The 26,818-nt window shown below is 34.8% G+C and overlaps 3 protein-coding genes and 1 long non-coding RNA gene across 8 annotated transcripts; 2 read left to right on the forward strand and 2 right to left on the reverse strand.

Moving 5' to 3' along the window:
- Nucleotides 1-227: 227 nt before the first annotated feature.
- On the forward strand, nucleotides 228-8,968 carry LOC110778097 (ABC transporter B family member 11). Of its 4 annotated transcripts, XM_056843581.1 has the most exons (13): nucleotides 228-1,195; nucleotides 3,916-4,265; nucleotides 4,506-4,560; nucleotides 4,645-4,820; nucleotides 4,934-5,155; nucleotides 5,243-5,481; nucleotides 5,562-6,087; nucleotides 6,174-6,447; nucleotides 6,534-7,363; nucleotides 7,468-7,734; nucleotides 7,847-8,110; nucleotides 8,210-8,503; nucleotides 8,602-8,968. In XM_056843581.1, exons 2-13 carry the CDS (start codon nucleotides 3,987-3,989, stop codon nucleotides 8,953-8,955), a joined length of 3,780 nt encoding a protein of 1,259 aa, XP_056699559.1. In that variant the 5' UTR covers nucleotides 228-1,195; nucleotides 3,916-3,986; the 3' UTR covers nucleotides 8,956-8,968. The 4 variants fall into 4 exon arrangements, with proteins under 4 accessions (XP_056699559.1, XP_056699558.1, XP_056699561.1 ...); XM_056843580.1 differs by having other exon boundaries at nucleotides 4,506-4,820; XM_056843583.1 differs by lacking the exon at nucleotides 3,916-4,265.
- A 570-nt stretch (nucleotides 8,969-9,538) lies between these two features.
- Nucleotides 9,539-12,669, reverse strand: LOC110778098 (tetraspanin-6). 2 transcript variants are annotated; one of them, XM_021982657.2, is made up of 4 exons: nucleotides 11,919-12,669; nucleotides 10,132-10,451; nucleotides 9,961-9,979; nucleotides 9,539-9,841 (listed from the first exon to the last, which is right to left on the reverse strand). In XM_021982657.2, coding segments are annotated over exons 1-3 (813 nt in total). In that variant the 5' UTR covers nucleotides 12,411-12,669; the 3' UTR covers nucleotides 9,539-9,841; nucleotides 9,961-9,978. The 2 variants fall into 2 exon arrangements, with proteins under 2 accessions (XP_021838349.1, XP_021838348.1); XM_021982656.2 differs by lacking the exon at nucleotides 9,961-9,979 and having other exon boundaries at nucleotides 11,919-12,666.
- A 1,697-nt stretch (nucleotides 12,670-14,366) lies between these two features.
- Nucleotides 14,367-24,410, forward strand: LOC130472473 (uncharacterized). The gene is made up of 2 exons (XR_008932854.1): nucleotides 14,367-14,906; nucleotides 23,795-24,410. It is a non-coding gene; the product is annotated as an uncharacterized lncRNA (long non-coding RNA).
- On the reverse strand, nucleotides 15,797-24,424 carry LOC110778099 (WAT1-related protein At3g02690, chloroplastic). The gene is made up of 7 exons (XM_021982658.2): nucleotides 23,849-24,424; nucleotides 22,884-22,931; nucleotides 20,116-20,238; nucleotides 18,407-18,556; nucleotides 16,895-17,066; nucleotides 16,648-16,708; nucleotides 15,797-16,570 (listed from the first exon to the last, which is right to left on the reverse strand). The coding sequence occupies exons 1-7, from the start codon at nucleotides 24,422-24,424 to the stop codon at nucleotides 16,465-16,467; spliced, it is 1,236 nt and encodes a 411-aa protein (XP_021838350.1). The 3' UTR covers nucleotides 15,797-16,464.
- Between the last annotated feature and the right edge of the window lie 2,394 nt (nucleotides 24,425-26,818).

The following is a 26,818-nucleotide window of genomic DNA, read 5'->3' on the forward strand; positions in this document are numbered from 1 at the left end:
AACTAATGAGCTAATCCAACCAATAGGGTTGAGTAGTTTGCTCCCCAAGGCTTAAGTAAAGTCAAACACGTACCCTGCTTCCTAATTAGTTTCAAATAATGGTCAAATTAGCTAATATTTGACCATTATTTTCAATTATTTGATTATAATAATGAGGAGTACGCATTATGCATTGACCATTATAAATAGATGAAAATATAAATAGAGACATAGTATCATATCGACATATCATAGAAGCGTTACTACATATATACGAGTATGTGCCAAAATTAAGTTGAGGAATTGAAAAATGAGAGAAAGATTGTGGAGCTAAGAATTGACTTCGAAACGTTTATTATTGTAAGTTTCCTAATTTTGTATGTTCCCATTCTAATGCATTTCTGTTAAGCAAGAAATAAATTAAGAATAAGTGGCGGGAAAGAATGCATGATTTACGATTGAAAAAAATTAGTTAGACAAGCTTCTATTCTTGAAAATCTAGCCTAACTTTATGCATTACTTCAACTGTTTCACAATAGTTGTATTATACTGATTTTCTGCTTTATGTACATATATTAAATTTGACAACCAATATTTTTAATTACTCCGTACATATTAAAAGAAATTATAAAAGTTGCATATTTTAAAAATATATATTGATATATATAAACCTAATAACAATAAAAAAGTTACAATTATGTCTTTACATTTAGTAATAAACGTAGTCAAAATTAGTAAATGAATAGTGTGAAAAGTCAAAATGATTCATCTATTGTAAAACGGATAAAGTATTATTACGGCGATTTATTTAGTGGAGAAAACTACACTACGTATTTGCAAAAATTGAAATGAACAACTTTCAATTAAATGAGAAACTATAAGAGCAACTTCAATGGTTAAAAAAAGGACATGCTCATAAAAAATAGAAATACATGAGCAGGTAGCCAATTTATATTATAGGTACGTTAATATTCTTTTCACATACATCGATGCTTTTTAACTACGTATTTGTGTTCTTTGGATGCACCATGCTACTGTGCACCTTGGTCCATATCTAAATCGTGACACATGCATGGGACGCATAACAATACACGGGTGGGTCGCATGGAGTTAATAAACACTGGTGTCCATCATATAAAGATGGTCGTGGACCTGGCCCAAGGACCGAAATCGTGAGTCGTGGTTCGGGCTACGTTTTTTGGAAGGACAAGGCACGGTACGACCTAACCCGACACGGCAAAGCACACTAAATTTAGTAAAAATAAGGTCAGACTCGAAGGCCCGACCCTGCCCAACATGAGGGTTCGTAGGCCTGGGTCTCATTAATTTTGACCCGGCCCAATACAAGCGAGCTGGCATGTGTCGGGTCCTTTCATGCCCACAGCTTGTGGGGGCTCGGACCGAAGCCTGAACCAGCTCGTTTCACAGTAATCTTTACCACCACAATTCACACACATATTTTCAAGCTCACATGCTCCACAAATGAATGTGTGATGCGGTATTAGCTAGGTATACCATGGAAAGGAACATTGTGTGTAGTTTAATTATGTAATCTTGAACTTATGTTTGGAATTCAACCGCTAGACGAGACTTTAAATTTGTCGAGTTGATCTTTAATTATTTAACCTATTTTATTATTATTTTTTGATGCCTACTTTTATGTTAATATTATTTCCACTCTATCAAAGACCGTTCAACTTGTTGGTTTTGATATTTCAAAAAACTAAGCCTCAAGAGTGATTCATTTCTTTGACTACGTATTTTACTTAGCTAAGTTAACAACCAACTTATATTTATACTTGTTTGTTTTACCCTTCTTGAGCAATCATGTACTACCTCCATTTTTAAAAGTTTTTACGCTTTGGAATATGTGTCTAAGTATGATAATTTTGATCGTAAATTTTTACTATATACATTAAAACGTTACATATAAGATCTTGTTAGATCGATCTCGGTGGTATTTTTAGAATATCAACTTTTTATAATTTGTTCACACACGAAATTGAATATACTACTCTGTAGTAGTTAAATATTGCATTTGAGTACATGCAAATAGAAACTGTAAAGAATTTTAAGAAACAAGGTGTTAATTAAATTAATTAATTGGTTAAAGTTTTAGAGCTGGTCTTTACGAACTGATGATTCTAAATAAATCTAATTCCTAGAGGTAGTAGTTAGTATATGTAAGTAGTATTATTTGCTAGAAATGAGTTTATGAACTTGGACCATCTTAAATGATTTTATATTTAAGAAAAACATATACTTGTCAGGTAGGATTCATTTATTTATAATGATAAAGGTCGCAAATTGCGACAACTTTTAGTTGTCGCAATCTTACGTGTCGCAGTTTAATTGGCACATTTAGGCGCCACGTAGACTATGCGTGATAGTTCAGTAGGAACACTTGACAAGAGGGGGGTGAATTGTTTCTTGGGAACTTGGGTAAGTTTCTTGCGGAATTTAAACAATAAAGAGACTGAGAATAATGAGCGAAGAAAGATATAAAATGGAGGAACCTTCTTGACCCTAATCAAGAAGAACCTCACTACAAATACACTCTTTAACTCGAGTTCCTCTCGAACACGAGTTCCCCACAGCAATCCCCTTTGATTACTGTGCTCCTCTTTCTCTCTCTGGCTTAACTCTAAGTCGCTCCTTTTCTCTTTGACTTAACTCTAAGTCGCTCTGTTTCTCTTTGACTTAACTCTAAGTCAATTAAGGATCACTCAACCCTTAAACCCAAAATACAATTTGATATAAAACTCTAGTACGTAATAAAGCTCAAAGTAATAAGGAACTCAAGGGACACTCTTTTGAAAACTGATTCTCTTTTAAAACGTTTAAGCTCTTAAGATATATTTTGCAAAGATCAGTTGTGTGTTTTGAAAAGCTAAAACTCTTCTCCTTTTATAGGAGAGTTTTACTTAGGGTTGGGTACCCATGTTCTCCTCAACTACCCACTAACAGTTACTGCTCAGTAACATGGGCATAGTTGGAGAGAAACAAGGGAGACCAAATCAAAACACTAAATGTACGTTGAACAGAAATACGTGGGGAGAGTTTCAAGGAACGTGGAAAAACTTTTACTTGAGAAACAAGGAGAATAAATCAGAATCCTATGTTTCATTTATTAATTAAATACATTTTATTTATTAAAAAGATTTTCCAAGTTAAAACTCTTTTATAATTACAGTTAACATATTTCATTTAAAACGTACCAAAATACTATGTCCCTTTCATACCAAATTACTTATAAACTTTATTAAATACTTACATAAATCCTAAAACATAAACTCATATGTTGTAGTCTTCATGTCGCACCTTTAGAAGCTTCACTCGAAGACTTTCCAATTTGTTCCTTCTCTGGAACGTCGAGGATCCACATAATATATGAGGATCTCGCCTTAGTAACTCGCCTAAGAATCTCGCCTTGCTTAATGATTATTTCTTCAATGTAGTGTCTGACATGGATCAATTACTTGCTTATATTCCACGTTGCTTAGTTTATCCAACTCAGGATCTCCTTAACTTAGCATTATCCCTCTAAGGATCTCGGAACCTATTATGCAACATAACTTAACCAATTGTCAGGAGTTTGCTTTGTCATCATCAAAACTTTAGGGTCAACAATGCGTCATCAGAATATTTTTACTACCAATTCAATATTTTTACTATGAAAATATGTAAATAGATTATCGATATAAAAAAGGAAATAAATTAGAATATTAAGACTTTCCTACCATTTTTGTAACATGTATAATTGGTTATATAAGTTAAATATTTTAGTTTTCCAATTTAAATCATGACACATAAGCATGCCATGTCATCATTGTGACACGGCTTAAAGGTCGCATGTTGCGACCTTTATCATTTTTTTTATTTATATTGTATGGTTTGGTAATATATATACTTAACTCTTGGATGCTAATGTTATAGTCAAGGTAAGTAAGGCAAGTACAAGTCTGAAAAGGCATTGGATATATTAGTTGTTGAGAAGGCCGGACAAGATGAATGGAGTTGAAGAGGCAACAAGTTCCTCTGTGGATGCAAAACACAATAATAGAAACGAAGAAGAGAAGAATGAGAGTAGCACTAGTAATAAAGTTCCATTCTACAAACTCTTTGCTTTCGCGGATTCTACTGATAAGGCATTGATGATTATAGGCTCCATTGGTGCTATTGCTAATGGTGTTGCTATGCCCTTGATGGCCATACTTTTGGGTGATTTGGTTAATGCTTTTGGCCAAAATCAAAATACTAGGGAAGTCATCCATGTTGTTTCCCAGGTACAAATATATACAATTTTATTATCAACTCTGCTCCCATACTTTTGGAAATATTAATGATGAATGAACGAATACTATATTAGGAACTGTGACAACTTTTTTAAAATTACTATGTACTTGTTACTATGAATTTCAAACAGAATGCCATATTCTTTTACTTTTGAGTTCATAAACATATTGGAATATTACAACAGTTTGCACCTTCAATTAAAATCATGCTGACCTTAAGAGTTTTTTCAGGTGTCTCTAAACTTTGCTTACTTGGCTGTTGGAGCTGCAGTAGCTGCATTTCTTCGTAAGCTTTTATCTTATTATTGCTGTCTTTGGTTTTTTCTAATAAAATCATACAATATAACCATCTTATTTGTAATTCTGGCAGAGGTAGCATGTTGGATGGTAACAGGAGAAAGGCAAGCAGCAAGAATGAGGAACTTGTACTTGAAAACTATACTCGGACAAGATATTGCCTTCTTTGACAAAGAAATCACCACTGGAGAAGTAATTGGTAGGATGTCTGGCGACACAGTTCTTATACAAGATGCCATTGGGGAGAAGGTATATAATAACTTCTTATAATTACTTGTTACAATATGCTATGCTATGCACTGCATTGATATATTCATATATATGATTAATATTGCGGTTAATTTCTGTGTATTGTATTTTAGGTAGGGCAATTTATACAGCTGATATCAACATTCATTGGAGGTTTTGTGGTTGCATTCATCAAAGGATGGCTTCTCACTCTTGTTATGTTGTCTGTCATACCCTTTCTTGCTACTGCTGGTGCATTCATGACCATCTTTTTCTCGAGGATGGCTACTAAGGGCCAAACTGCTTATGGAAAGGCCGCCATTGTTGTTGAACAAACTGTAGGCTCAATAAGGACTGTGAGTTGTTCAACTTTAATTACTCTTTATTTGTTACATCTGCTAAGCTAAGTGATGATGAATTTTAACAGTATTTTATTATTTCAGGTGGCATCATTTACAGGAGAGAAACAAGCTATTGCGAAATTCAACAAAGCAATTGCAAATGCCTATACAGCAGGTATTCATGAAGGGGTGACTACAGGAATAGGACTAGGTGTCCTCACATTTGTAATCTTTAGCAGCTATGCTTTGGCCATTTGGTTCGGCTCAAGGATGATTCTACGAGGAGATTACACTGGTGGCACCGTCATTAATGTCATTGTTGGTGTCATTATTGGTTCTATGTAACTACATTCTTACTCTTTCATATCAGTTTTTATCTCAGCATATTTTGTTTTGTATTTTCTAATTTTAATTGATGCAGGTCACTGGGACAGGCATCTCCAAACATGACAGCATTTGCAGCTGGGCAAGCAGCAGCATACAAAATGTTTGAGACCATCAATCGAAAGCCAGATATTGACCCTTTTGATCCAAATGGGAAAGTACTAGATGATATTCATGGAGATATTGAGTTTAAAGATGTTCATTTTAGTTACCCTACTAGACCTGATGAACAAATATTCAGTGGATTTTCTCTTAGCATCTTAAGTGGCAGAACCGTGGCTTTAGTTGGACAAAGTGGGAGTGGTAAATCGACAGTGATCAGTCTTATAGAAAGATTCTATGATCCACATGCTGGACAGGTTTTGATTGATGGAATCAATATCAAAGAATTTCAACTTAGATGGATTAGACAAAAGATTGGATTGGTTAGTCAAGAGCCTGTGCTTTTTGGATCGTCCATTAAAGAGAACATTGCATATGGAAAAGATGGTGCTACAATTCAAGAAATAAGAGCAGCAGCTGAGCTTGCAAATGCGGCCAAGTTTATTGATAAGTTGCCACAGGTATAATATGATTAGCATGTATGTTTATATATTATACTCATCAAGTCATTTTTATCTGAAAAATAAAATAAAAATAAAAATGATAGGGACTAGACACATTGGTTGGTGAACATGGGACTCAACTGTCAGGAGGGCAGAAGCAAAGGGTGGCAATAGCAAGGGCCATTCTGAAAGATCCGCGGATTTTACTGTTGGATGAAGCTACAAGTGCACTTGATGCAGAATCTGAGAGGGTTGTACAAGAAGCACTAGACAGGGTAATGGTAAATCGAACCACTGTTATCGTTGCTCACCGTTTAAGTACAGTAAGGAACGCTGATATGATTGCAGTCATTCATCAAGGAAAGGTGGTTGAGAAAGGCAAGATTCTAACATTTGTTTTATTGTTATTTTCTTAGTTGTCTTGACAATATATTTGCTGATAAGGTTTGCTGCTAATAAATCAGGTGTGCACTCAGAATTACTCAAGGATCCTGAGGGAGCATACTCACAACTTATACATTTACAAGAAATGAGAAAAGATTCGGAACATGGTAAAGAAGAAATTCGGAGCCAATCTAGTATGAGAAGATCATCTTTAAGATCAAGGAGTGAAGGATCCTCAGGGAGAAATAGCAGCAGTATTCGTGACTCTTTCTCAGCGGTGTCAGGACTAGCAACTGCAGACGTGGTAGAAATCCCAATACAATCTGTTGTTGCAGAAGTTTCTATTAAGCGTCTAGCCTCTCTCAACAAGCCTGAAATTCCAATACTTATGGTGGGATGTCTGTTTGCAATTGCCAGTGGTGCAATATTTCCAGTATTCAGTATAATTTTTGCTAGTGCGATTGAAATGTTTTATAGGCCACCAGATATCTTGAGAAGGGATTCAAGGTTCTGGTCCCTTATGTTTGTTGTCATTGGTTTGGCAGCACTGATATCGTATCCAGCTAGAACTTATTTCTTTTCTGTAGCTGGGTGTAAGTTGATACGAAGGATCAGAACTTTATGCTTTGAAAGAGTAGTGCATATGGAGATTGGGTGGTTTGACGAGGCAGAAAATTCAAGTGGTACAATAGGTGCAAGGCTATCTGCTGATGCTGCAACTGTACGTGCTTTAGTTGGAGACGCATTGGGTTTGCTTGTTCAAAATATTTCCTCTGCTATAACTGGTTTGGTCATTGCTTTCCTTGCAAACTGGATTCTGGCATTGATAGTCCTCGTCTTAATCCCTCTCATCGGAATCAGTGGTTATCTCCAAGTAAAGTTTATGCAGGGATTTAGTGCTGATGCAAAGGTTGTTCATCTCTTCTTTGTTTCTTTCTCTGTGTAATTTTCACCAAATTTTCTTTTTCTTATTATTTCTTTCTTCTGTTTCTGTTTGTGTTTGTGTTTCTGCAGAAGAAGTACGAGGAGGCTAGCCAAGTTGCCAACGATGCAGTTGGGAGTATCAGAACAGTTGCTTCTTTTTGTGCGGAGGAGAAGATAATTCGATTGTATGAAGTGAAATGTGAAGCCCCTATAAAAGCTGGTATAAAACGAGGCTTGGTTAGTGGGGCAGGTTTTGGGGTGTCCTTTGCTTTCCTTTTCGGTGTGTATGGCGTCTGTTTCTACGCAGGAGCACAGCTTGTTGGCCATGGAAGAACAACTTTTCCTGATGTTTTCAGAGTATATGTTTAACCATGCATCAGTCCCTTAATTTGCTTGCAATATATAGATAGTCATACAAACTAACATTTCAAGTATAAGAAATTAAATATTGTGGTGTGATTTATTGCAGGTATTCTTTGCACTTGCTATGGCAGCAGTAGGAATATCGCAAACAAGCTCCTTAGCTCCAGATACTAGCAAAGCCAAGAGTGCCACTGCTTCAGTATTCTCGATTCTTGATCGCAAATCTAAGATAAACTCAAGTGATGAATCTGGAATGACAATTGATCAAGTGAAGGGTGAAATTCAGCTTCGACAAGTGAGTTTTACATATCCCACTAGACCTGATGTTCACATCTTTCAAGACCTATGCTTGACCATTCATGCAGGAAAGGTAATTTAATTCTTCCACAAAAACACTTGTTATTGCCATGCCTTGAGACTTGAGAGTTGAGACCATATAAGTAGTTGATACTGCATGCTAATTTATCAGACAGTGGCTATTGTTGGAGAAAGTGGGAGCGGAAAATCAACTGTCATATCCCTGTTGCAAAGATTCTATGATCTAGATTCTGGTTGTATTACTCTAGACGACATTGAAATTCAAAAGCTTCAGTTAAAGTGGTTAAGGCAACAAATGGGACTTGTAAGCCAAGAACCTGTTCTGTTTAATGAAACAATACGAGCTAATATTGCATATGGGAAGGGAGGCAACGCCACTGAGGATGAAATAGTAACTGCTGCAAAGCAAGCAAACGCGCACAACTTCATCAGTAGCTTACAACAGGTATAATGTTTCTGACAAAATTAATACTCCTAGGCCCTAGCTATATATATATGTTGTTTGTTTCTCTAATACGAAAAACATATATGTATATATTGTAGGGATATGATACAGTTGTTGGTGAAAGAGGAGTGCAACTATCAGGAGGCCAAAAACAACGAGTTGCAATAGCACGTGCCATAGTAAAGAATCCGAGAATACTCCTATTGGATGAAGCTACAAGCGCGCTTGATGCAGAATCTGAGAGAGTAGTGCAGGATGCATTGGATCAAGTGGTGGTGAACCGTACTACTATTGTTGTTGCTCATAGGTTATCCACCATAAAGAATGCAGACGTGATTGCAGTCATTCAAAATGGTGTTGTTGCAGAGAAAGGGAAGCATGATACTCTAATTCGTATCCAAGATGGTTTATATGCTTCTTTGGTTGCGCTTCATATTACTGCTGCCTCCTAGTCTTCCTTGCTTGCGCTTCATCTATTTTTTATTTTATTTTTTTATTTTTTTTTATTTACTTCTAGTTGTACATAATTAAGATGAAAAGACCAATATGTTGAAACATTGAACAAGCTTAGGTGGTAAGTCAACTGTAGTTCATTTTTGAGACATCTATGTCATTCATAGCTATTACGGCTCGTTAGTTTGCCAATAATAAATGTTGGGAATATAATGAATTTAAGTGCTATTCACCAAGAAAAATAACAACATACGGAGTAATGTTAATGATAATGAAATCTCTCAAACATGGTGATTTTCTTCAAACATTTGCATTCCCACCAAATATCAATCCCAAAATGGTAAATGGATAGTAATGAAAATTTATGAAGAAAAAGAGATAATTTAGAATGAACTAACATTACCATGGGAATGGACATTAATTTTCCTTACAAATTCATTCCTATTTGACACCGTACCTTTTATGATCAATAATCAATTGTATATAAAGTTTGAATTCTCTTCATCTAAATGATGTTTATATTAAACTAGATTTTTTTTTCATTTATAGGTAACGTAACATGAATGTTCCTTGGGAATGGCATGTCACGATAAATTTTACGTAGTTTTACTGATTATAACTTAATCTTAAGTTGCAGAGATCACGACCTTAGATCGAAGAACAATAAGCCAAAATAGATACAACCCTATCTAAATAGATACAAGCTTAGCAGGAGAAAAGGGTTAACCCTTAGTTTGTACAAGAAATAGCAACCAAGAACATGCACAAACATGTCAAATAACACCACCTTTGGCTCCAACAAACTAACACAAAAAAGAAAGCCTTAAAAAGAGTTGATAAATAGACTACCAAAGTTGATCTCTTCTATCACGCCACCATCTCCACCTGAAAATATCGAATTGAAATTTGTTTTGTTGAAATAATGTTTATAAATAAAAAGTAAATAAAGGAAAGGGGGGAAATGGAAATTAAATAAGACAAAGTAAGATTAAACCAATTCTTACCTCTAGAGTGAAAAGAGATCTGTAAATGATAAAATAAATAAAAACAACACGAGGTGTGTACGATTCAGGAAAAATTACCCGTTGTATATACAAGTTTCTACCTTAAAATAAATACCATATTTTATAATGTAAGATAAATGAATAAATAGAATGTTGAGAAAAATAACTCACCAATAGAAGTCCCATCTGGGTCGGACTTTGGTCATGCGGTTATGGCCATATGGGTAATCGGTTTCACCCCGACGGGTGTTTTGGAACGCACAACAACCAATGGAGTAAATGCCTATGAGTAAGATAAGCATAACTACGTTGAGGACAGATAGTTTGTGCCAATCCCTCCTTATGGACTCAAGTACTCCTGCCTTGCAAGAATCACACTCATAGCATAACAAATTCGGATCATTGTTCCATTTGTAGCAATCCGGATCTTGTGCAATTGTCACTGGTTCTTGCCCGTATGTGCATGATGTTGGTGGCTTACAGCATCCTGACTGTATATAGGTTCCCATGGTTTTGATGAACACAAGTTAATACAAGACCATCAATGACTATTTATAATTTAAATCATTCAATTAATTATCGTTGAAAATGAGAGGTTGAGACGACGAAAACTACTTCGTATTATTGAACAAGAAACACTACACTACAAAAATTTGTATCTTTTATGACAACCTAATAACGACGGGTAAAAATCCTGTCGCAAAAGGGCATTTGTGATGGGGATAACAACCCAACAAAGACGGAAACAACCGTCGCAAATGTCTTTTACGACGGGTTAACGACGACCCCTTTTATGATGGGTTCGCAACGGAAAATCCTGTCGTTAATCAACAATTATTGACCTTTAGCGACGGGATTTCCCGTCGTAAATAGTACAATTTCTTGTAGTGCTATATTCCGTACTTGTTTCCCCTTGCCCTTTCATTTTTACTGTAGGGATGCAAATAGACAAAAATATTACTCACTTTTTTTCAAGAAATGAATTGCAATTCTTAAATAAAATTTGCTCTAAAATCCCTCTTTCATTTCTTTTTACTTGCAACTTGTCACGCACACCCTCTAAGGAAAAGATTTGAGAGAATAAACAGATAAATTATTTAATTTTTTAAAAATGGATTACAATTCCTGAAAACTGTTTGCTTTTTAATTTTCACAGTAACTTTTTCTAAACCATCTAATCAATTTTTAATAAAAGATTAAAAAAGTGAACACTTTATGCAAAAGTGTGATCAAATCATATCATAGATCAAATAACTTTAGCATAATGAATATAAATTTGAAAGTAAAATGATGGACCATTCATTAGAGATTAATTAAGAAAGAATACCATTCCACTATAGCGTGAACATGTCATCTTTCCTTTTCATCCACTTATCTTATACGGGTAGTGATAAAAGCAATATATATACCCCTGTAACACTATATATGATTTATTATTCTCATTCCCACCATTTATTGTTGACATTCAAATCGTTAGTCTTTTTTCAACCAAATATCTCTTTCCAAAGAAGACAAGAAAGCTATTTCACTTATCTTACAACTAAAAAGAGGAAATTTGAATTAACAAATATGCTAACTCGATAATTACTTGATAATTAAGATTAATATTAGAAAATTAAACTTCCGGAAATTAGTAGAGAAAAAGAAAAAGAAAACTATTAAAGTTAATTTCACTTGTTTCGTTATTTGAAGAGTAATTTAATTTCACTTGTTTCGTTCTTTAAGTGTAGAAAATATTTACTTAGTACATTTTTTCCATTGTTTGATTCGTTTAAGGAGAAAAGCTCTTGAAATTACATGGATATTATTATTTTCTTGAATTTTCATTGATTTTAGAAATAGATGAAATATTACTAAAAACATTTCAAACAAGTAATCCATTTTAGTGTTCTTTATTTCCAAATTTCCAAAAGACAATATAATAATATATTTGGAAAAGAAAAAAGAGGGAAAAGTACCTGGACAGGAGTCATATCATTCCTAAGGTAATCAACAGGAGTCCAAGCAGCAACCTTAGCACAAGTCTTAGAGCCCATAATACAACCCTTAATATTATTCCAATACTTAGGATTAGTAATCTTATCCCTTAACCAAGGGGAATAATCTTGTAAGTGAAACTCCCTATAAAGTCTCCCTGTGATTTGAGCACCACCTCCTTGAGTTGTGACTATGAAACCGAACACGGTTATTATCATTAAAACAACAATGAGTAGCAACATCACTACCAAGTACACCCATAGAGCCCATGCTACGTGAAAACACGCACCAATGAACCCTGCTAGGGATATGATGAGTATAATGAAGCCAACTACGAGCAACGGGGTTTGCAGGAAGTTCACGCATGTTGTGCTGTCTTTTGCCATGTATAGCCCTGCTCCGATGATGGGGATTGATGCTAGCAGTGAAAATAGGTTTAGGAAACCTATTACGGTGTTACTCAACCGGTACATAATTATTATTACCAACCCCTTAACACTAAGCTTGTACGTACGTATATATCAACCAGAGGTCTTGAGTTCGAGCTCGTGAAATTGATGTATGAAGAGTTGTATGTATTATGTGTTTGATATATATAATATATGATGTTATATATATAGTGAGTAAATAAGGGTGGGTGTTTGGAGTTGGTGGAGAAGTAGGTGCGTGTTGGATTGCTTTGTGTGTGTTTTTAAGGTGTTCAAACTTCAAAGGTGATAAAATAGGAGTACGGAGTATATTATATATGGTCCAATTAATATGCTAAATAAAGGAAAAGGAAAAGCAAATGAATCTCCACTTAGCAATTGATTGCCATTGCTTTATCATGAGTAAGGAATCAATGGCCCTTTTTATAATTTATATGTTCTTGTCGTTTGACTAAACAATCATACCCTTAGCTGCTAAGGAAATCATTTCTGTTTTTTTTTTAAATAATATACACGTGATTTTGTTAAAATTAATTATCTTTTAAATCATATTGTATGCATATTATCAAATAATACGGAGTATTTCTTATGGTGGATAGAGGAAGGTGTTACAGAATTCGATTCACAAAAAGATGGAGCATGAAAGGTCTGTTCAAGGGCTGAATGGGTTGGGCTTTATCATTGGTAACAGCAAGTGTATTAAATGACACTAGAGGCGTTGTTGATTGTTGTTGGCATGGATCATTTTGCACCACATGTTGAGGTTCTAGCTTATTTATTTGGAATGAGTTAGGCGTTGTCTCTTGAAGCAAGGAAGGAAGGAAGGAAATATGATGTTCATTAGGCTTGGACGGTGTCCAAAATTCTACACCTTGGTAAATCTTTCGACACATTTATCATCCATAAAGGGGAGCGTCCATCAAGCTCACTTACGTGCTAAATCGGCGGTGGAGAACAGTGTCAGTTCAGTGTTGCATCCTTTAAATCCAAATTTGGTATTTTTTTATTAGATTTTGATTTTTGTTTTTTTCCTAGTACTTTAATATTTACACATTAATAAACGATTGCATATAGAGTATGTGATAAATAATCTAAAGATGTGTTTCACACTTTGTTATCATTATTGTACATACGCATGTTGAGTCATCAAATTAAAGTAGTACACTGGAGGAGTGGGTAAGAAATAAAAGGATGGCTTCCACACAAGAAGTTATACCAAGTAACAGACATATATAGCAAAAAAAAAGTAACAGCATTGATGTATTATTCTTCACTAGTTTCTCTACTATCAACACAATAATCACAGACATATAACAAAACAAAAAAAAGTAACATTATTGTTGTATTTCTTCACGAGTTTCTCTACTACTAACACAATTTTACTAGTATTTCGTATTTGGTTAAGATTCACTAACAAAAACTAATCACTACAAGAAAAGAAAAATAACATTTTTTTTTCTTATAGGATAGACGGTCTTATACAAAAGTCACCATAAAATTCATATCTATTACCTGTGAACCCAAAAAGTTAGAGAACGTTCGTGTATTACCTAATACCGTCATCATACAAGTCCTTGTTGAAAAACAAAAAGGAAGTACAAATAATCCAAAAAATATAGTACTTTAGAAAAATCAAATATGAAAGACATCTATTAGTAATCACAACTTAATTATCTGTTTTGTGTAGAATGATTAGATGCTCTTGTTTCCTTATCTTGTTCTTCCCTAGTTTTCTATGCTTTTGAAAATGCCTTACTTTATGGGTCCACTAACTTTATCCATCCCTTGTTATTATTCACTATTCTTTGATGTAGTCCTGTAGATGGCGATTGGTATTGATGCTCTTCATGATAAAAGAATAAAAATGTCAAGAATTTGGAATGACTTTCGTATGCATTGAACTGTGTAGTCATAGTCATAGTCATACCTCAAGCTAGTAGACAATTTACATATTTATATGGTCGTTGGGACCAGGGTTGGTGTATAAAATAGTCATAAAGAAGAAATAATGTAGACAGGATTGAATCTCAATATCAATCTCATGGCAATGACTGAATGTCCCCCCCTCAACTTTAAGCAACTAATCTAGTGCGTAATTGGCATCTACTAGGGCCAACTATGGGGTTCACAGATTTGTTTTGCCTAATTCAAACATCTTTCATTCTTTCAAGTCCCTAGCCTCAACCGGACTAATTTTGAAATCTTATGCATAATTTTCTCTTTTTCTCATGTATGTATGTTACTATGTACTATGTAGTACTCCATGTCTATCAACAAGGTTGCAACACAGGTTTTGGAGGAGATAGCAAAAAGTAAATCTATGTTGAGATAATCAAACTCAAGTCATCCAAAACCGAGCTAGGTCTTCAGAAGTTAATCTTGATGATTATGAGAAAGAGTCAGCTTGGAGAATTACAATATTGGGGGCCGGGTCTAATATGGAAGCATTCAAGCACTTTTCTTTAACTGGTAAAGGCTTGTAAGTTGTAACCGTATCAAATGCTAAGATATCATCCCAGTACTGCATTTCTTAATTGCCAAGTAAGTTATTATTCCTTCTCAATTTCTCATCATCCTTCTCAATTTCTTTTCTATTCCAGCTCAACACATTAAATGGTTTTGACTTAAATTAAGTTAGCTAAAACTTGACTCTTTCACAACAAATTCCCAAATAACGTTATCTACAACCAACAGCCATTTTCATCATTTCGTAAATGTGTTAGTTCTAACTCTCTACAGTTCCTATTGGACATTATTCTCACTCTCACTCTCACTCTCTCACTCCACAGTCTGTGTCACATTGTTTATCTCAATTACTCCATATATTTTAATCAAGTTAAATTACTATGAATACTATCTAACAAAAACTCAACCCCGGCCCCGCACTTCTAAGTTTCTCAATATGCCTGTTCAAACATAACATGAAAATCATTTATGGACGGAGAGAGTATATGGAATGCTTCGCCTTATTTGACTCGAATAGTTAGTAAATATCTTTTACAAATAAGTGCTTCATTTGAGAATATAGCTAATAATATAATGCACCAAGGTAACTCGAACGTAAAATCTAACTCAAATGTACTTGCACTTTGTGCACTAAAAGAACATAAATACATACGTAAAAGAACATGTTACTATTTTTAGGTTCAACAAAGGAACATATCCCAATATCTCATGTTCATTTATCAAAATGGCGTATTATGTATATATGTTTGTATTCTTTTTGGTGTACATCTGTTCATGACCTAATTGACTTATGCTAGTGAATCTTCACATGACCCTCCGCTCGCTTTATCTTTTCCAATAATCCTCAAATTTTCTTTCAAAGTACCAAAATAATCTTATGGGGCTAACTTTTTTTCATTCCTTTCATAGATCTCATATACTTCGTATGTTGTCTTGGGTACATATACGTAAAACAACATATAAGCTCATGTTAGAACACATATCATTAAAAGTAACATGAACACAAAACATTCAACCCCATGACAGGAATATTACCTTTCCTATTCTTATTTACCACATCGAGTTTCCTTAGCTTTGATCCAAACACGCCCAATAAATCAGGTAGTCTTCCTTATACAACTTGTACATTGCCCAAGTGTTAAAACATTGTCATCATCTCATCTCATCTCCTCTCCTCATAGTCACTAGTTCTTTGACAATATCTACTTAAGCTTTAAAACTATGCCATTATATACATGACCCCCTCTAAGGCATACCCCAACTCCATTATACACTGATAAGTACATGTACTAAGAAGAACCTAGCATGAAAAAAATATAGAACAATTTACAGATGAATTAAAGGAAGACCATACTTTGAGCTCGCGGCAAATCCAGCAGAAAAGAATTTGAAGTCCAGAAGTAGTTGCATTTTATCCCTGCAATCCAAGATTTTAATCGAGCTTGCAAAGCTGTCCTCCGTATAGTCATATTATCCCTGGCAGAATCATCTCTATTGCTTAAACTTTGATGCCAAGACCTGTCCATGCTACATAATCCGCCAATCAAAGTTTGAGAATGTAGGTTTGGTCAATGTTCTTCCACTTTTATCTTTTAACAAGTAGGCTCTCGCTTAACCCAGAATACCCGCTGGTTCATTCCACAGTGCTCTGTTTATAATTTACCAGATATATAGCTAGTAAGGTTATAAAGGCCCCAAATAGTTGCACATTTGAGAAGCTCTCACCTAAATACAGAAACCTGCACAGAAAAAGTGTCACAATTTATAGCTCAAGATATCTCCAGAGACAAGGCATTTGGATATGAGATGGTCTTACCCAAAAATAGAAGCAAACATTGGAGTCAGAAAAGTGAGAGAGCTAAGCTTCGTCAGACTGCCTGTTACATAAACTACCTAAGTTAACATGGATTATAAAGTAATCACTTGCTTCAATAAGGCAATAGCATCATTTTAACTAAAGACAATATGCACCTACCAAAACGAAAAAATAAAACTTAACACAATATTTTGCATTGGCTGGTGCAACATTAAGGAAATGATTACAAGTTCATAAGAATAAAGACCTCTGGTTGCATTATAGAAGAATACACCGTAGCTGATAGCGCTCCCAAAGATTGATGTATAAAACAGTGCTGAAAGGTCAGTAGCAGAGAGCTCATTAAGACCCCCATTGAATGCAGGATCATTATTAAGTACCGATAAAGCTACTAGCGGAATGCCACCAAGTAACATGTGCTGCGACAAAAGTTGCATCTCAGTGTCAGATTGAAACATAAAAAGCCACATGAAATGCTGCAAACAATGCAAGCAAGTGTAGATAGGACCTTAGTTTCTATTTCTGTTTTCATTTAAGAAGGCAGAGACACCAAAAACAAATAGGCAGAAGTCAAGAGCTGTGGTAGCAACTTCTGCAAGCTTATTTCCAATACTAATATAATATGAGAAGTCGTACATGTTTTTGAAATTTGAAGCACGCATCGGGTGCACTTAGATCTTGTACTCAATAGGCAAGGAGGACTATGGTCCAATTAGACATTGAGACACCTTTCTGAACATCCAATCTTACATAAGAAAAAGTGATGGAAACTCCCTTGAGAAAGAGTAACTAATACTACCTCCGTTCCTATTCGTTCTTTACGGTTCCTTTTAGCACATGAATTAAGAAAAGAAGAGAGAGAAAGTTAAAGTGGGTAACATGTGAGAAAAAGTGGGTCCTTTGTGTAGTGTAAGGGATTAAAAGCGTAACAAATTACATAAAAAATGAGAAAAAGTGCAAGAGTAAAGAACTTTAAGACACACCTATATGGGGAAAGCGTAAAGAACAAAAAGGAACAGAGGTAGTACAACATCGTGAAATTTGTGTGTAGGGGTAATATGTTTCAAGATATAAGGATGAGTCGATCACATGATTAACTTGCAGAATGGGGTGCTTTAATGATTAACTTGCAGATTGCAGCAACTATTATTGAGAAAGGGTATCATTTTCGTCTCAAATTTCAACGCATGAGACCATTTCATGCAAATAGTTTCCCTTCAGAAATACGGAGTAAGAAACTTCTGCAAAATTAATCCACTCTCATTCAAATTCCAAATAAAACGTATAGGCAGCACACTTCACAAGCAGAAATAACTTGGGGAATGTGAGAACACATTACTAAGCAAAGAATCCTATAACCTTAACTTCTTAGGCACTACTCTCCATAATCAGTTTTAATCAGGAAACAAAAGAAGTTTGTCCAAATTAATTTTGAATCACTAAAAAATCAATAACTTCATAGAACAAATAGAACACTGAATCAGTAAAATTGTGTTTTAATCAACAAAAATAACTTTAGTTCAGTAAATATCAGGACAAGAGAACAGACTCAATCAAAACTACAGATGCATGCATGTACTTTCAAAAAGTTTGAGCAACATAACAAAACCATTCACCAGTGGAGACGTGGAGTGCAATAGAATTCAAAATTTACTTAATCAAAGCCATTGATCTTGAATTTCCAAACGCATGCATACCCATCAAACAAAAACCAGATTACAATGAATGATGTAAATGAAGCGTGCAGACAGAGACTTACCCATCCCGTTGCCATAACAGGGTCAGAAAACTTGGAAACCCAACGCACCATGACAGTACCAATTGCCATGCTTTGTGCTGACAGAAGCATCCACCACTCGCCGCTCCCCCATAATGAAAAATCAGTCCCGTCAGTTGCAATTACAGGTAGCTGCAAAAATTTGCAAGCAAATCCACTATACTCGTGAGTAGCAGTGAAATACCATAATCATGCTAAATCTGATCTAAAAGAAATCCGATTTCATGTTGAATCGCACAAAAAATTAGAAAAACCAGTAAGCACCAGTGTACCACACAGGGAGCAGATTATGGAAGGGTAAAAATGTTCACAACCTTTCTGTGGCAGAGCCAAGCAGCTGTTTCCTCAGCTCATTAAGGGAAGTTTTGAAAATGCTAATACTTGTAGTTTCCTGAGATTAGAAGCTATGACCCTTCTACTCATACGATCATACCACCTTATCTTTCTCCACTCAGGACCCACTCTCTGCGCATTCATCACCATCATCATCCTCCCCATCAAATTTGCTTCTGTCAACGCTGCCAATCATCCTACTTCTTAATTTACAAATTCATTATTGTCCTCTTTCTCACTCTCTAGTTTCTCTAGGTCACAAACAAGTAACAGACTATTTAAGAAACATCTCTGTGTGTTTTCATCAAAACTCAAAGTAAATAACAAGAACTCATCCTGTAAGAACTCACTCTTCCTCAGTTGCAACTACTTCAAGTGAAATTTTTATTTTTATCTTCATGCAAGCCAGGAGCAAGTTTAAGTTAAAAGTGAATTTTGTTTGAAAATTCAATAATCAAGGACAAATAAGCCAAGTACATGTACAAAATGTCTTCTTGGTCATCAAATGATCAGCTTTGAAGAAGCACGATAGGAAAGAGACACTACCCCTGCCACCCCCTTGGCCCGTGCCCCTCACCAGTAGAAAGAAAAAGGAAAGAATCGGGTTGGACTAGGGTCTGGGAGATAGACAAGTCCTAAACCCAGTAATGAAACGTTCCCAGGAAAGAGGGAAAGTTAAGCAGACCACAGGAAGAGCCTAATCGGCTAGGAGTTGCACATGTACCAGCCCTGTGATACATAAATATATTTCACTTATAAAATATGAGGCAAAAGGATTCATAACCAATTGACTCACCAACTAATATAATTCTCCTGAAATGGGTATGAGACACACAAGAGGCACAACCATTAAAAGCATACTCCGTATTATCTACATACTTAGTGCTCATATACATTAGTCTTGCGCGATAGTGTACCAAAAATTTCAGAAATAGACTCTATTTAGCAACAATCATTTAATGCAATATCATTCAAAAGCTGCATGAACCGCCAGGCCCAGCGAGAAGCCGAGAATGCCATGGAAACACATACTCCGTACATCATGGCCAATGTAAGACGTTGTTCTTTTTGATAAAACTAGCAACATGTAGTCCAAACCGTTGTTCTCAGGTTCAGAATCCGATGAAATAAAAAAGGAAAATCAAGAAACAATAGATTCATGGAAACAAGACAAACAAAAAAATATCATTTAGTAATCTCGGTCTCCCAAAAGGTAGTCAGATACAAAAACACGCCACATTAACATTTTCATATAATAGGTAAGACCATTAGAGTAAATCATCTAGAATAAGCTGACAAAACAAGCGGACAGTATAGAGAGCAAGTGAAATCAAATTCTATATTTCTTCAGAAATTACCTCAAGAAGTAAAAGCCCTACAACTCCGAGCACCAGCCCTGCAGCTCCAACATACCCAATCGACTCGCCAAAGAAAAGAGCAGCAAGTACAGCCACTGTAAGAGGCTGTGAGTCAATTATAACCTGTAGTCATGGACTTCAGCCGTAAGCTCCAGAGTCGAAGTTTTATATGAGAGAAGAAATATGACAGCCCACAAAAATACGAAATTGCATACAATGTGTCATAGTTCTCTTCTATGGTGCAAAACCGTAATTTTTAATCTCCATAGTGAAAGCAGCAAAATGTTGTATGAAGTGTTTAAATTGAGATATGGCAGTGATGTATTACTGTTGAGCTACGTGACCTGTCAAGTGCCGAGATGGAATTAGTGGCACCGCTATTAAACTACCATGGGTTAGCATTATTCTATAAGATGTTGGAAGAAGCATCAAATGGAGATTATACATAGCCATCCGCTTTTATAGGAATTTCTTGGTTGATGAATTAGCTAGTTACCCAAGTCTAAGGACACTTTCGCCATAATTTTTATTAGATTAAAGAAATTTGTTTACCTGAGAGTTCCTCAAGGTAATTTTTCAAGCTATTATTAGATTATCTTCTGTAATCGATCACTAATATAAAGAATATAATTTAGGAAGATCATATTTAGATCTAGAAGTTATTAGTGTATGGTTAAGAATTACCCTGCAAAAGGAATTGAGCAGTTCGGTGAGGGTATTATTTTATAGAGTTTGTACAATAGTCCTGTGTTTTTTCAATTTTCTCCTTAATTCCTACTTCCTTCGGGTTTCCTTTAAAATCTATAAACTTAGCCTATTGGCACTATTCACATACTCCCCTTTGACCAATGTTGGTGATTTATTCTCAAGGGAAAACATAGTCATGTGATATCTTGTTTGATTCGTCTCAATATATAATTCTCAAATATTATTTTAAAAAAAATTTACTTATTGATAGTTAAAGATTTTAATGATCAAAGTTCCACATAGGCAAGCATGAAATACAGAGTGTTTAGATTAAAAAATTGGTAACAAATGTCATTAAACGAAACATACGACCAAAAGAGGAATCTAGTAGGAACGTGGTGATACAGGGGAAGAGAAAATTATCTGGAAACGAAGCCTATTCTTCTCTAATGAAAACATTCAAATGATTTAAAGGGAGCATACATTGTTCTTTGAGCAGCAAGTTAAGAAAACATCTACAGAAATTGTTCCTAATCAGACCTGATATACGAGAATGAAACTCCCAACTCAGACAAAAAGCTATTGCAGATGAAATTTAGGAATCACCAGGGCTGGCACTTCCAAACAAGATGAATGTACAGAATATAACTAATATTAAATAAACGAAGTCACAGAGTTTTCCCATGCAAAAAACTTGGCAATTGAAGCACTTTAGAGAATTGATTCACTGGTCTCACTCTTAAATAAGCGATCAAGAGCTTAGGGCTCGTTCGGTAACAATTTATGTTTTGAGTTTTATGTTCTTAGAAACCTGAAAACAGATTTCTGTTGCGGTTTTGTACTTTTTCAAAACTAATAATAAACGCAACTTTCTTTTGGGATGAATACCAACTGCTTGATTTTTTAACACAAGTACGGAGCATAGATAATGACAATCGTTCTTTCAAAATTAAAAATTAAATATAATTCTTCATATAAAATCAATTACTCCATTCCCAACTTCAGTAATTCATTACTCTTTTCATCAAATCAATACAACTCCATATCAAATCTGACCGTAAAACCCCAAAATGTTGCATTTTATATCACAAATTATATACTAACTATAATTTTTGTCATACCAGTATTCTAGTATTTTTTTTGACATGAATCTCCAACCACATATTAGATCCAAAATCAAAGAGATGAATGAATTATTTTGAATATGGTACTTTTTATTTGTATTCAAACAAGGTATAATCCATTAAAATCTCAGTAAAAGGTTGAACCATGAACGAAATTGGTATTCATGTCAAACTAATAAAAAAAAACCTTGACAGAAATTGGTGTTGTTGGAGAATAGGAGCATACCCCATTTGAAATATAAATTAATATGAAGATTGTGGAGCAGAGGAGGAGGCTGATGTGAACATTTAGGTTGCCGGTTTTCGTCCACTGCCATTAGAGGTCATATTGAGGTTTTGGAGAGAGAAAATGACCAGGTCAAGAGGAGGGAGAAAGAAAGGAATAAGTTGTTTAAAACCAAAATTATGAAACGCTATTCCGCTTTGGTTTTGTCAAAAGAGCAGTAAATTTGTTTTATAATCACTTTCACCGAACAAGTTTAGTTATTTATTTTAGTTTTAAAGGAAAACCAGGAATCGTAGTAATGCCGAACATACCCTTAGATTGAAGAAGTCCCCTAAAAAATTAGGTAAGGCATCAAAGCTTATGCATTCAGAGGCGCCCTGGAGCAGGACATCTACTTGTCGACAGTTTCTTATCAAAGAATGACATATGATTTCAAAGGATCCAAGTAGTCTCAAGGCGTTTCAGAAAGTAACTGAGCATGAAACAAAAGCAGTATTTTGCTCAACAACGCCACAACAACGAACCAGAGAGGGTTAAAATGTCCTAAACTCCTAACCCCTTAAACTTAATAGAATTGTGTTTGCAAAGTAAAACAACTAGCATTACATTTCCGCGGGAAATATGACCAACTAGCAGAGCTATTATCAAGAGTGAAAGCTGCAGAAGGATCCTTTGTACAGACACAGGAAGTCAGTCAAGCAACTAAATGAACTGTTAGAAAGTAAACATACACTGCCCAGACCTGCAGATGTTCGCAGCAAACCTTCTGCAAGGAATCCCTGAAACACGCCAACAACAAATAATCACTATGCAAGTTTTTAGAACATACAATCAAAAATGATTAAAGCCGATGTCTGTCAGAAAAAAAAAATATGTAAACATTGATACATTCTAAAAAATAACTGTATGCAATAAAAATAATAAAAAAATAAAATATTTCTTTCATAAACTTAATCCACACACAGAGACTTCTTAAGGTAGAATATAGATGATGATCATGGTATATATGACAGAATTTCTCTCTTTTTTCACTGGCCTTGTTCGTTCAGCATAGTTAGTAAGTTCATCCACAAATTGAGTCTGCAGAATCAACCTTTGATTCCCTGTATTTCCAGACGATTGTCCTGCAATATTAACTAACGTAAATGTGCCTGCTTTTTATTTTAGCATTATAATGTGCCTGATTTATAAGGAAAGGAGTGAACTTCTTATGAAAGCCTTGCTAATGTTCAATTCCAATATTTGGTGACAAAAGCTCGATTCCACTGACTACCTACTGACTAACAAAAACCCTAAAAGAAGCTTTTTTCGAGGAAGTATCGCCCTCTGATATGTATTGGCAACTTGTTCAATACGCAGACACATTATTGAATAGTGAAACCGCCCCAATTAGCTTTTCACTAAAATATAATCACATAGTTAACGCATTTACGGTTCATGTGTCAATTAGCCGGCATCAAATGCCTGTTAGCAACTTTTTACTCCTAACTTTGCCTTATAAATTCCAACATTACACCAACAAGAACACCTCCAACGAGCTTGCATTTTAAAATTCACCAATCACACAAGAAAAAGAACTATAAATATACTACTACTCGGTTATAACAAAAACTCATATTCATATTGCAAAATATTACAACAGAAAAATACAAATGAGCAACAAACAGACAAGAAGAAACAGCATGAAATGGAATACCTGAAAACAGGTGGCATCCACAAGAGCAAAGAGAGAGATTGAGAACCAAGCATTGAACCCCGAAGGCAAACGCCTACCCTTTGAGGCTGCGAACCCAATCAGCAACAATCCAGCCGGAATAAGCCGAAACGAGGCGATAAAAAAAGGACCCACTTTCGGCAAAACCTCCTTCATGGCAACCATTGCAGTTCCCCAGAAGAAAAAGGGCGAAATCAACACTGCCCATTCCCACAAATTCCCCACTAACCCTAAATCAAACCCTAATTCCTCTTCACTTCTCTCTGAATTCTCGTTAATTATGCATTCTACTTCCGTCCCTGTTCCTATACATTCAATTTCGGACTGCTGAAACTCTGATTGCTCAGAAACGTCATCAGTTTCCGTCGATTTTGTTCGTCTGACGAATACCCGAATTCTGGAAGATTTTGTTTCAATGTTTGAGATATTTGATGAGGGTTTTGTGCTTAGGGTTGTTCGAAATTGAATTGGGTTGTGAAATTTTGGTTTGAAATTGTGGGATTTTGATGGGCTTGGGACATGGTAGTGGGTGGAGGAGAGTGGTGTTGTACACGCCATAATTCTCTCTCCTCCGATGTACTATAAGTTTCAGCTAATGCAAACGATTGAGTAGTTTTTGAGAAGCTGGTAGTGCAAGGGTGCAACTGTACATGCGAATAGATGATGACAACAGAGGGAATGTGTGATCAGCAAATGACCACGAAAGCGACCAACGACGGAGTGATCAACTCGGTTTGATTCAAACTAGTGTGTGGCCCGGGCGATGCCCCGATCGCTACACTGAATAGTTAAAATTTTAGATTTTTCTTGAGCTCAATATTTGACGAAATGCATGTATACAGCAAAGTTAAAAACATCAATTAAGTTTGTCAACTACACAGACACACTACGTCATTTATCATGCCAAGTAATTTTTCAATTAGATCATCTTACAATTGTATAATTTGTTTTCTAGTGGAACTAAGTGCTTCAAATATAACACCAAATTAGATATAAGCAGCCATATAAGGTATTTCTATAGTTGATGCTTATGAGATTCATGACATCATGTTTTTTCATAGTTGTCCTAATTATTTATTTTTATTTTTTTCAAAATATTCCATAGAAAATAAAAATCAAATGAAAATTTAGTTGGTTTAGACTTTATGTTAACATTTATTTATAAATTAATGTGAAGAAATAAACCACAATTGGTGGTTGGTTAAGATGGTAATGAGAATTATCATTTAGACATGAGGTCTAGAGTTCGAACCTTGTTGTATTGATTTTTGGTTATCCATGACATGACATACCACTTGGTGAGTGAATGATGTGGCGCAAAGGGGGAGTACTACGTGACCAATCCCACTTGTATGGACCCGGTCCATGCTAAAATTAGCGTGGACCAGGGTGTTTTTGTAAATTAACAATCAGGAATATTTCACCTGACCTAACATACCTCCTTCCCCTTCTTTCTCTCCCTTCCCTCTACACTACCCCTTTCATTTTCTCTCTCCCCCCTTTCCCCCATGGCTTCCAAGTAGAACCAGCCTATTTACAACGACGATGATTCGACAATGATGATGATCATGTCAGTGAGCCTCTCAATGATGGTGTTCCCAACGACGATATTATCGTTGATTCCGATTCTTCTTCCGGCGACCGCGGAGATTCCACCGCTGTACCAATAATTAACAATATATATTTATGCATCCTGGAAGTTCTTGTAAAGATGGTTAGGATACGAGAATATGAAGAGGCACTATTGCAAAATTGCAACAGTAGAGAAGGCGGGCACTCATAATCCTTGGCTGCTCCGCTTTTGATATTCAGGGAATTCAAAATTGATGTGGGCCGAAAGGCTATTGGGTAACTACCTTTAAAATTGTTACTAGAACTTGTGGATATGGCTTGGGTTCTTCATCATGAGTTATATCGTATAGAAATAGTTAGTAGTAAATATTTATATAGTGTAGAAATAGTAATTCTTCAATATCATATTATGGCTCTTTCTATTTTATAGTTACTATTATATATCATATAATTATTGAAATAAAAAAGATTAACTATGTCAAAAGTAAGAGTAATTATATTCATTCTTGCAGACAAAAAGAGTAAATTATAGAAACTATATGTTATGTAAAGTAACTATATTTTTAGCATAGTTACTATGAAAAAATAATAATATAGTTTTTCCGATAATAATAACTATTCCATCCAAAGGGTAACTATATCATGTAGAAAATAATTTTAATTGAAAAACAATTACTATAAAAATAAGAATAATTATATACTCATTCTTGCAGACAAAAAGAGTAAATTATAGAAATTATAGGTTCTGTAAAGTAACTATATCTTCAGAATAGTAACTATGAAAAAAAATATAGTCATTTCAATAAGAATAACTATTCTATCCAAAGAGTAACTATATCATATAGAAAAGTAATTTTAACTGTAAAACAATTACTATAAAAATAAGAATAATTATATACTCATTCTTGCAGACAAAAGGAGTAAATTATAGAAACTATAGGTTCTATAAAGTAACTATATCTTCAGAATAGTACCTAGCTATGAAAAAAAATTATAGTCATTTCGATAAGAATAACTATTTTATCCAAAGAGTAACTATACCATATAGAAAAGTAATTTTAATCGTATAACAATTACTACGAAGTATTTTTTAAAATAACAATATAATATAGATGCTTTAGAGGTCATATAGTAACTTTTTCGATTATAGTTACTATTATTTCATATAATTACTGTAAAAAAAAAAAGAGTAACTATATTAAAAGTAAGAGTAATTATAACTCTTGAACAATAATATAATTAAGAAAACATTAACTACATGATTAGTTGTTTTTAGCTACGACACTCTAATTATTTACATCTATTCAGACACATTAAACTCAAATGTTTTTGAACTAAAAAGTACTAATCGACACGTCCACGTCCCTTCTTTACACCAAC

This window comes from Spinacia oleracea, chromosome 4 (assembly GCF_020520425.1).
Source record: "Spinacia oleracea cultivar Varoflay chromosome 4, BTI_SOV_V1, whole genome shotgun sequence".
Lineage (NCBI taxonomy): Eukaryota > Viridiplantae > Streptophyta > Magnoliopsida > Caryophyllales > Amaranthaceae > Spinacia > Spinacia oleracea.

Bases quoted from the DNA above. Each gene is read 5' to 3' on its own strand.
- LOC110778097 (XM_056843580.1), top strand. From the start codon at position 3,987: ATGAATGGAGTTGAAGAGGCAACAAGTTCCTCTGTGGATGCAAAACAC. The intron at 4,266-4,505 runs GTACAAATATAT...GAGTTTTTTCAG, and splicing joins TCATCCATGTTGTTTCCCAG to GTGTCTCTAAACTTTGCTTA. The intron at 5,482-5,561 runs GTAACTACATTC...TAATTGATGCAG, and splicing joins GGTGTCATTATTGGTTCTAT to GTCACTGGGACAGGCATCTC.
- LOC110778098 (XM_021982656.2), bottom strand. From the start codon at position 12,410: ATGTACCGGTTGAGTAACACCGTAATAGGTTTCCTAAACCTATTTTCA. The intron at 10,452-11,918 runs GTACTTTTCCCT...ACCTATATACAG, and splicing joins ATGATATGACTCCTGTCCAG to TCAGGATGCTGTAAGCCACC. The intron at 9,842-10,131 runs GTGAGTTATTTT...CGATATTTTCAG, and splicing joins CCCAGATGGGACTTCTATTG to GTGGAGATGGTGGCGTGATA.
- LOC110778099 (XM_021982658.2), bottom strand. From the start codon at position 24,424: ATGGCGTGTACAACACCACTCTCCTCCACCCACTACCATGTCCCAAGC. The intron at 22,932-23,848 runs GTATTCCATTTC...GGCGTGTTTCAG, and splicing joins TGGATGCCACCTGTTTTCAG to GGATTCCTTGCAGAAGGTTT. The intron at 16,709-16,894 runs GTCTTTATTCTT...TTTATGTAACAG, and splicing joins CTTCTATAATGCAACCAGAG to GCAGTCTGACGAAGCTTAGC.